Source organism: Salvia hispanica, chromosome 6 (assembly GCF_029641045.1).
Source record: "Salvia hispanica isolate PSC_SH4W2 chromosome 6, Shi_PSC_v1, whole genome shotgun sequence".
Lineage (NCBI taxonomy): Eukaryota > Viridiplantae > Streptophyta > Magnoliopsida > Lamiales > Lamiaceae > Salvia > Salvia hispanica.
Genome location: NC_142697.1, coordinates 1,930,558 through 1,941,756, shown reverse-complemented (window position 1 = coordinate 1,941,756; position 11,199 = coordinate 1,930,558). Strand labels below are relative to the sequence as shown.

At 32.2% G+C, this 11,199-nt stretch overlaps 1 protein-coding gene across 1 annotated transcript; it reads left to right on the top strand.

The window, feature by feature from the left end:
* Positions 1–483: 483 nt before the first annotated feature.
* Positions 484–3,441, top strand: LOC125206071 (PROTEIN TARGETING TO STARCH (PTST)). Its single transcript, XM_048105355.2, has 8 exons — positions 484–712; positions 878–1,106; positions 1,234–1,323; positions 1,455–1,523; positions 1,604–1,709; positions 2,045–2,133; positions 2,887–2,999; positions 3,080–3,441. Exons 1-8 carry the CDS (start codon positions 663–665, stop codon positions 3,180–3,182), a joined length of 849 nt encoding a protein of 282 aa, XP_047961312.1. The 5' UTR covers positions 484–662; the 3' UTR covers positions 3,183–3,441.
* Positions 3,442–11,199: the final 7,758 nt, after the last annotated feature.

Below are 11,199 nucleotides of genomic sequence, written 5' to 3'. Positions count from 1 at the left end.
AATTTGTGAGATTTAATCTCATCTATTCATTTTAAAATCTAAAAGTGTAGATTTGTTCTTAATTTTGAATTATGAAGCTATAAATAATATAAGAGGAACCCTATCTAATAAATTTAGTTTTTATATTACATGTATCGATATTTTTCAAAATAAGCAAAGAATGATTCAAATTTGAGTGCTTCTATAAATAGGAGTATTGTAATTTTAAACTCGATTATAAATCAAGAAAGAATCAATATTTTAAATATCGAATATAATCATAGGTAGTGTCGTAGTGACTTGGTGCTACGGAATCCTATTGCTAATTATGATATCCAAATAAGAAATTATATTGGTCAACCAATAGGTCATCTTTCTAAAAATATCCAAGAAAAAGAGTTTTAAAATTAAATTGTTTGAAAATCTAACTACACACGTGTTTTAGTTTAAATTTTACAATTTTATATGCATGAGAATAATTTAATACCAATTGAAATCTATCGGGAGTTCGAGTCTGCATATTTGTCGTTTTTAAAAAAAAAATGGAAAAAAGAAGAAAAGACACAATGAGAGCAGAAGTTTATTTTCATTTCTGTTTATCACTCGCAATCGCTTTCACAAAATAACCTCATTCAGCTTCGGACTTTGTTGTTGTTGTTGTTTGTTGCAGTTAATTTGGAATCATGGCTTTCAATAATTTATTCAGCGTTTCAGGGCAACCGTCTTTAGCCAGGTGAAAATCTCATTCCAACCAGGAATTAATAATTTTTATTAAATTTATGTCGATTGCCATTATTGTATGAGACTCTTTTCCAATTGATTGAAATGAAATTTAGGTCAAGTTGATGTTTTTTTATGAATGGGGAATATCCATTGATGATTTTCTGGTTAACTCTAGGATACCTATGTTGAGAATTGATCAGTCTCAGATGGAAATGTGTGGCTTAATCAAGCAGAATCAGGGTTTGATTGTTAAAGGTTCTGTTCATAGTCGACCTTCCAAGGTGTTCTGTAGTGCTGCTAGTTTGGAGGAGGAATTTTGTGCAATTCAATCCAATAATTTCTCCAAGGCTGAGGAATCTGATGTCCAGGCTTTGCCGGAGGAGAGGGTTCCTAGTAGCGAAGAGGTTCCGTATCTTATTTAGGTTTAAATCAATGAGCAAAAATATAAAAAAAAAATGTGAACATCTTATCTTATCTTATTAGTGTTGCTAATTTTATGGACTAGCAGCTAAGGATATTGTTCGTTTACAGTTGAAGGCATTACTTGCTGATTCTCAAAGAGCAACACTAGTCAAGAAACTGAGCGAAGCAAATCAACACAATCGGTTTCTGAAACGCCAGGTTTTTTATCAGCGAATTCTGTATTAATTGATTAAGCTACAGTGTGCTAAGATCAATTGAAAGGATGCCAGAGATGGCATAATTATATCATGCATAATTATTAGTATTTTTGATCGCCGTGGTTTATGTAGTTACAAGTTAAGGAAGATGAACTACTTGACTTCAAGGCTGAACTTGCTGTCATGGAGTTTGAGGTTAAGGTATGACTTTGGCACTAGCATCAAAAATGTGTTACCTCCGAGGAACATCATGTGGCCCATATTATTGAATCTGCTTGTAGGCTCTGCTTGGTTTGGCTGAAGAAATCGCTAATTATGATATTCCAGTTGGATCAAGAAAGATTAATGGGAAATACATTCAATCGCACCTCCTCTTGAAATTGGAAGGTAAAACTAGTCACAGCTTGTCTTTGTTGAATCGAATCAGTATCTCTCCGAACTGAACTCAATAATCTAGCTCTGTTAAAAATAGAACTCGCCTAGACTAATTTGAGGTGCTGTCTTTTAACCATTTCTTTTACTACAATTAAATGTTTCTAAACCAAAATTTCCAAGTATAATGAACTATAAATAAAGGAGACTGGTGCACATGAGTACTATAGGATGAACAACTAAGTCTACTATACGCTATGTTGCTACAGGGACTATATAGTGATACATATATCTATAGACTATATCTTTCTGTACATTTTCTAATTATATAATGTTTCCCATGGTAAAAGCTGTACAAAAAAGGTTGGCAGAACAGATCAAGGATGTGGATGCCGCACAGCCTCAAGAGGTTCATTTAATTTGGCATGGTGTGGCAGAGGTAATTAACAAATGTCCTTACTTGATAAAACCTGTTTATTTGAATAGGAAACATGCATTATGACCCTACTGGTTGTGTTATTGATATCAGGAAGATTAGGATGTTAAAAAAGTACTTGTTCATGTGATCATAAATCCTGGATAGGAAAAGTTACACCATGAAGTTATCTTAATAGATATCAGCTTTTGAATTTCTTTGAGCTTCGAGCATGCATGGAAGTGCCTTAGTGGATTTAAAGTTTGATTACAGAGTTAAGGCTGACCAAGGTACAGAATTCTCTAGCAAATGTTGACGACTGATCATTAACCTCTCAGACCAACAACCTGGGACTCGCAAACTTTTACCTGCTTCAGACAAAGGAATCAATTACCTTCTTACAGTTCAAGAAACATAAACAATATGTTCCACACTACACAATTCGATGAGTATGTATGTTTCAAGGTTTGATACGTATTACACTAGAATCCACAAGTGTGTTGATAGGTATACAACTAAAGGAAAGCTATAGCCTATAGTTTTAAGAGATCTACTCATCCTAATGAAGCATTCACAGCTATTTTATCTTCCCCACATTGTTGTTTGAACACTGGTAAAGAACATCCAAGACATTGACGAATTGATAGCTATTGATATGAATATGTGTGTTAACACTTTATTCCAGAACTATGGAATTTACTCCATGGTTGGATGTCAGATACACATCTAATAAACAGTCGCGTTTATTTGATATTACATGATGTATCTTGGCTTCAGAGCGTGCAAGTGATGGGATCCTTCGATGGCTGGAGTCAAGGGGAACATTTGTCACCAGAGTATACAGGTTCATATACAAAATTCTCAGCCACATTGATGCTAAGACCTGGAAGGTACTACAAGACAACACTGCTAATCATTAAGCAGTAATTGCTTTTAGTATTCTTGTCTCTAAATTTGTCAATATTTGAAGATATGAAATCAAGTTCCTGGTGGATGGTGAGTGGAAGCTGTCGGCTGATTTCCCCACTGCTGGTGAGGGGATGATGCAGAACAATTTGCTGGTTGTCGAATAACTGCGGTGTGCTAGATCTCTATATAGGTGTTTCTTAGTATCCCACGGAGTGAATTCTGTAGTGGAATTCTATTTCTGTGGCAAATAGAGAGACGTTAAGACGCTCTGTTTATGCTGATATTTGAGGCTAAGTTTTGCTGATAATTGATATATGAAGTTGCTACAGGGTCCTCCTCCCTCCTCTACCTGGATGGTTGAGGGGTCAAAGTAAATAAACAACATTTTGTCTTGCATTAAAAAAATGTATAGTTTTTATTTTATTTATACAAATTTTAAATTTTAAATTTGTACTATGTAATTATGTTTGAGTTTAAACATATATCTTAAAATTATCATAATTAAATGTTTTACCTTCTATAAATATGACTAATTTTCATTGGTAGCACGCTAGGCTAGCCCGATACCCAAACATTTAGGGTTAGTGTTGAATGTTTATAACCCAATAAAATCATAATCTGATTAGCCTGCACCTGATTAATCGGCGACCCGAGAAGGATTGGTCCGAAATTCGCTGGGTTGACTCGATTGACACGCCTAAGTTCACATAACCAAGAACAATCAAGGTCTAGTCGATCTTAAAATGAGTGAACAAGATTAAAGCTTCTGGATTTCAATTAAAAATGCACAAAATATCAACAAACGGGTAAAATAATCAATATGTTAGAAATAACTAATTTTCGTGGTTCTTGTGATGTCAATATAGGTGGCGTTCAGTTGTCATGACTAATTATTATGAGACTATCCATCTAGGATTAAGTTGTAAGAGCATCCCCATCCGTGCTCTTAGCTAAGAGTACGGTGGTGGGCCCGGACCCACTTTTACTCCTTGTCCTTAGCGAAGAGCACAACACCCACATCCGTGCTCTTAGCTAAGGACAAGTTCAAGGGTCTCACCATTCTATTATTTAATTTAAATACTCCAATTATTAAAAACATTTCTACATTATAAAAATACATTAAAAATAAAAATTACATAATTAAAATCCTAAAAATAAAAATTACATAATTAAAATACTAAAAAATAAAAATACATAATTAAAATCCTAGAAAATAAAAAATACATAATTAAAATCCTACAAATTAAAAATTACACACGTGGAAGACTAGTCCTCTATCCCCAATTGCCTCTTGAGACCCCAAATCATTTGCTCATGTGTTGCAAGTTGATCCGGAGTCATCCGAGACGTATCGTTCATATAGAGTTGACTCAAGATGGCCAACAACGTGTTGTTTGGGGATGGAGGAGGCACAAAGGGAGCGGGGGCGGCGGGGGCGGGGGCGGATGGAGTCGAGGCGCGACGGCGGGGGCGGTTGGCCGCCGCCTTCTTCCTTCCTTGCGGGCGGGAACTGCTCGGGCCAGCGTCAGGGCTACCCAAGTTAGCTCCGGCAAGCTGGGTAGCCACATCATCGGAGGCGCCGTCGGATAGGGCAACCGACCTGGACCGTTTGCTGGAGGAGCTGGAGGAGGATGCTACTATGCCGCCCCTATACTTCGGATGTTGGCGCCCCTCCTGCCAACAATCGAGGTACTTGAACGGTTTGAACTCCTCCGGTTGGTATGCCGCCAAGGCGGCAGTGATGATGTCGAGCTCGTTCGTGCCGCTCCCTGCCGACCGCTCTTCCTGGAGGTAAATCCCCTGGAACTTCCCGATTGCCTCGTTGCATCTGTAGATGCAATTGCGAACCATACTATCATTGCGATAGATGGTTCCCGCCGTCCGGGTTTCATTGTAGAGGCGAGTGATGCGCCACCAATACGTATCCCCGGTTTGGTTCGTGCCGACGTCCGGATCTTCGGAGACTGCCAAGTAGGCTTTGAACATCGCCATCATCTCACCCGGAGTGTACGGGGTGCGGGTGCCACGAACAGGGGGAGTAGGAACAAAAGTAGGAGTAGGAGTAGAGCTGCTGCTCCCTCCCGGTCCGGGTTCGGGTGCCCACCCGAACCCGGGGGCGTTTAGGTCGTGCAACGGGTAAGGACGGTAGCCACCCGGAGCTTGCGAACCTTGGGTTTGAGGAGGGGCCGTAAATTGGGTTTCCAGACTACATCCGGCCTCGGAGTCGAACCAATCGTGGTTCCAACCGCGATTGCCGGAGGGGTGATCGTCGGAGCCGGACATTGTGTAGTGTGGTGGGAATTTAGATGAGAGAGTATGAGGAAAAAAGATGAGAGAATGTAGATGATGATAGAATAGATAATAGATGAGAATGTGATTTTTTTTGTGTTGGAGTGGGGGTATTTATAGATGAAAATGTGAATTTTGGGGGAAAAAATTGAAAAATAAATTAAAAGTGGGTAGAAAACGGATATATTTTTTTGGGAAGTGGGAATTTTTTTTTTATTTAAAAACATTTTTTAAAATAAATTTTGATTTTTTTAAAAAATAAAAAAACGAAATTGCCAACGGCTATGCCGTTGGCCAATCAGAAGCTGCCACGTAATGGTGCTCAGCGGCACGAACGTGCTCTTAACTAAGAGCAGCGCCGCGCCGCTGGCACGGACGGACGAGCACCGTCCCTGCTACCGCTACGGATGCTCTAAGATTATTTTAGTTGGAGGGGGGAGGCTATGACTAATAATCATGAGACTATCCATCTAAGATTAAGTTGAGGGGGTCAATCTTATGAACCAAACATGATATATATTTAATCATGACATTTAGTCTAGTCAACCGAACACCTCCATAGTGTATTAAAATTATCAACACAATCAAACGAGTATGTTAACACAATTACATGAAAAATATTTACACATCTATATTGATATTACACGTATCAGTATATTGATATACTTAGATAGACATGTTGATATTAAAATAATTATCAAAATATATGAAAATTTAAATAAAAATTATATCAAACTTCATCAATTGAACGTCATCATCTGAAAACCAGTCGAGATTCCACGTCATCATCTGAAAACCAGTCGAGATTCCGTTAGAATTTTTATAAAATAACCTTTAGTTTGATACTATATTTTCTGCAAAAAAAAGTTCATTTATACCAAGAGAGCTATGCGAATTTAAAGTTTTGAAATTGTTTTTAATACAGAGAAAAAGTGATTTGTTAATTACAGATAGATGGATTTAAGTGGTTTATTACAAAAGTGGTATGGGCTTTTTAATTTTCAACTATATCCATGGGCTTAGATAAATATGGGCTTTATGCAAGCATAAATTTTGAAGAACTTCAACAATTTCCGAAGTCTTGCAAATTTCAAAGAAAAAAATATCTGAAGGGTTTCCAAATGGGAAAAGCTAAGTAGCCACATTATCTACAACCATAATCTGATTTTCTAAAAAAAACTGGTTTACTTTTAGTTTTCTGGTTTAATAAAAACTGAATTTCCTTATCTATCCTTACAGCCTCTTTCAGCTTATTCACCCATAAATGGCGCCCATCTTTTCAGTTTTTTCCCTCCCTCTTATCCCCTTTTCCCATTTTTGGGTACATCTTATTTTTTGAAAAAATGTAAAAGATTGATCGATATTTGCATTATATTTTGTTATTAATATACTCCACCTCTTTGGAAAGAAAAGTAGAAAACATCATATCTACACTATTCCGTATATCTAGTTATTTTGTTTATGGAATTTTAGTCTTTAAATTCAGCTAATTTAGTTGTCGATTCTGCAATCTCAAGTCTATATAATAATGTCACATTTAACATATTATACCGCATGTTTTATTTTCTATTTTGTTCTTATTCATTTTTTCTTTACCTTTTGTTAAGAGTATATATTATGCAACTTTTATACTATTAGAGTACATGTTTTCATGTTTCAAAATTTTAGTAATAACTTAGAGAAAATAAAATTTTGAAAAATAAAAAAATAAAATTAAAGCTACAAAAGGTAAGCCGGAAACTCAAATAACAATATTATATCATATACTGTATCAAATTGTAATTTGTTTCATGTTATTGCGAATTGAGCTAAAATCTCTAATACTATTTGTAAAGAAAAGAGAGAAAGTATTAACTATATATTTTTAATAATATTAAATAGATAAGTTAAAAACATGTAATTATTTATAAGATCGAGGTTAGACATAATATTTTAAAAATTAAATATATAAAAATCGATAGGTTGAAGAGTAATGAATTAAAATTTAAATTATAAAATTCTTAAAATCAATGTAATAATTCATTTAGGTTAGTTACTATTAAAAATGAAACGTTTTTCTTTTTTATTGTCTCATTAAAAATGAAACGTTTCCTAAATGAAAACAACTCTATCTCTACTTTTTCATCTCTCTTACTTTACTCTTTATTTATTAACTCACAAAACAACACTACATAAAATCTCGTGCCGATTCCAAATGTTTCATATTTAATCGGCCGAAGGGAGTATACAATATAGTAAATTTAATTTTTGTAGAATATATAGGGACTTAAGCGAATTTATAGCGACTTAAGCTAATAACTCTAATACTATAAAAAAATATTAACTATATATCTTTAAAATATTAAATAGATGGGTTAGAATAATGTTAGTATTATAATCATATTGAATTATGAACCACATAAAATAAAAAAGTGTAAACTCACTTAGTATTAATCCATCATATATCATATTTTATTTGTTGCATAGTGTAGTGAATTGAGCTAATAAGAAAGAAAAAAAGGAAACATTATGTATCTTTAAATTATTTTTATGATCGAGATTTGAGTGTAACATTTCAAAATTAAAAATTTAAAGAAATTAAAAGTTTTAAAAGTAAATTAATAAATCAAAATAGTAGACTCAAGTAGTGCTAAATATATTGTATACTAGTGTCATTTTGTTGCATGTTAAGGCAAGTTGAGCTAAAAACAGTAATATTTGTAAAGAAAACTTTAACTATTACATTATCTTTAAAATATCATATCAATGAGTTAAGACAATGTGATTATTTCTTGATTAAAGATCAATTGTAATGTTATAATAATTAAGAATAAAAAGAATTAAAATATTGGAAAATAAATAATTAAAATTATAATATTACTAAATTCAAAATCCTAAACTCAATTAGTATTTATATATCAGATTTTAGTTTGTTTCATGTTATAATGAATTTTAATATATTATAGAAAAAAAGAAGATATTAATTATATAAGGTTAACTTTCCAAAAAGTTAGAAAATAGAAGAAAGGATGTTGGATAGTAAAAAATTCATATCAAGATTATGAGATTATTAAAATCAAAACTGTAAATTCAGTTAGTAATAACACATCATATATTAAATTTTAATTTTATTTCATAGAAATAGTAAATTGAGCTTTTAATTACAAGACAATATACTTATACTAAAGAAAAAGGGAAAATATCTAACTATATTACTTAAAATATTATATAGATGGGTAAGAAGAAAAAGGGTAAATATCTAACCATATTACTTAAAATATTATATAGATGGGTAAAGAAGATGTGATTATTTTTTTTATCTAGGTTTGACTGTAACGTTTTAAAAATTGAGAATCAAGAAATACTAGTTTAGCAAAAAAATTAAGAATCGAGAAACTAAGAATTAAAAATGAATGATATTTCATATTTTGTAAGTTGGTATCATGATTGTGGAAATTCTAATCTTTTAGCTCCATATTAGTAGGAGATAATTTCTTGAAATATCCCTACATTAGAAATGCTTCGGTGGATCCTAGCTCCGCAAATTACAAACCACAATAGATGATTTGATTACTATTATATTAAACGTATAATATAATTTTAATCCTGCAATCATAAACCTAACAGAATTAAGATTTGAAAACATCGAATCAGTTTGCAAAATAATATAATTTTTTTAATTAAATCAATAACTTAACATATTTATTATATTCTAATTACGATATCACAGACTAATTATTAGAAAAAAAGTGTTTTAAAAAATAAAATAAAAATATTAATAAAAGTAAAAAGTTTAGATAAAATAAAAAAATAAAACACACATACAGATATTATAATTAGAATTTATAAGTATTTTAGCTTATAAATCTAATTGAATTTTAAAATATATTTGAGTGTTTAAATTCAAAAAGAGTTACATAATAATATATGCATGGTGCAAAAATTAAGATATCATTAAATAAAAAGAAAGAAATAAACATGGAGTAGCAAATTTGAATGCATATCGAAATTTTGTTTTTAAAATTTGTCTCTTGAGTTTTTACTTTTTATTGGTACTATGGCATAACTGAAGTGTAGTTAATGCGTAATTTTTGTTCAAATTTGAAAATGGAGAAGAGAGTGAATTCTCAATTCTGAATTAAGAGGGTTGTTAAAGTCTTTTACTTACTACAATTAATATTTTAATGTATAATTATTACTTTAATTTACTAAAGTAACCTTGTGTGGTTAACCATAATGTGGTTGTTTAGCATCATCCTTTTCAAACAAAAACTATCTTAGCTCATTAATGTAAGTCAAAACTCTCTAAATTAACTACTTCAAATGAGTTTAATTTTCTAATAAAAAACTAAAGAGCTCCGAACAAGAGCATAAAATATTTATCTAGTTGAAGAACTCCCGAATAAGTATAGGTATAAAATATTTGTCAGACAAATTCAAAATGAAAATCTTCGCAATAAGTACCGAATATTTTCATATCAACTTGAGAGGTAGTGTTGAAATGAAAAAATAGACAATTAAAAAATTAAAGTAGAAATATTTCCTTATTCATGTACTAATCCCTCAATAAATAGGAGATGCATATAATTGGGATTCTTAACTTTATTATTATTCTTTCAATTTCAGTATTTATTTTCCACATATCGATTCATAGAATATTCATAGTCTTGGATAAAATATGGAATTGGATTATTGGATATGGATCGTGTGGTGGAAGAGGGAAAAGCGTGTTACTATCACTTCCATATATATCAATCAAATAAAAGCGTGGCTTGTCATCTTATTGCTCATCTCACCACTCACCCAATCGTATGAAAATGTGTAAATTCTTGATAATGACTAATTTTTACAATTAATAAAATTATACTTTATTATGCGATGGGATAAAAAAGCATGCATGTCACACACTAATAGTGGAAATTACAGAGAAAAATGTTAAAAGAATGCACATTTCTTATTTTGTCCCCATGCATAAACACAATGATTAATGAATTTATTCGACTATATTTTCATGCCCCACATATTATGTGGGCATTTTAGATTAGGGTTTAGTAAATAACAATAAAGAGTTATCTTAATCAGTGCTCTACCACACCAATCCCGTAGGGGGCGTAGAATAAAAATTCTATCAAACATTACAACTTTTATCCAATAGGTATACAAGACCAATTGCTTGTGAAATGTCTTTCACACTTGGTTCTGTACTATTTCTCATTTGGAAAGAATTAACTGAGTCGCCTACTGTAATGACTTATGTTACAATCAAGTGTATAATGCTAGATCTAGACTAATTTGCTCTAAGACTTCTGCTAAGTATTTAATAAATAATCAAAGACAATATGAATTACATTACTTTCTTTTCGTACCGAATTTAAAGCAAAGTTCGGAGTTCGTCATATTTTCCACATTTAATCTCCAATGATCCGGTACATTTTTTGTGTTATAACCATTTTTAAGCTTGACATATTGATATAAAACTATTGTACGGATTAAAAAACAAAAAATGACACATGTAGATTAGGACCATTAACCTTGTTGTCGGAGGAATACATGAAGCAATCCAAAGAATGATGCAAATTTGAAGAAAGACACACCACATATAATAAAACAAGACTTTGTATAAAACTCCAAGATGTAGCAATTTTGAATGGTGTCAATGCGTGGGTCATATAATATTCAAGTGGCGATGATGCTGAAACACCTCCTCGTCAGCATCAAATTCAATCTCTTCGATTGTTGCATCTTCATATTTCATAAAACAAATGAGGTAGGTTACAAATTAGATTTGACAAATTTGTCATGACATTTTTAAGCATTTGGCTAATTATAGTATGTTTGTTAGTGTTGACCAGTTGATAGATACGTATATATTTATTTGGATAAATAAAAATATACATTATCTATAATTTTTAT

What these genes read in the sequence shown, in the direction of transcription:
- LOC125206071 (XM_048105355.2), top strand. Translation starts at nt 663, where the DNA reads ATGGCTTTCAATAATTTATTCAGCGTTTCAGGGCAACCGTCTTTAGCC. An exon ending in ATCGGTTTCTGAAACGCCAG is followed by an intron (nt 1,324 to 1,454) that starts GTTTTTTATCAG and finishes TGGTTTATGTAG; the next exon opens with TTACAAGTTAAGGAAGATGA. An exon ending in TTTGGCATGGTGTGGCAGAG is followed by an intron (nt 2,134 to 2,886) that starts GTAATTAACAAA and finishes TCTTGGCTTCAG; the next exon opens with AGCGTGCAAGTGATGGGATC.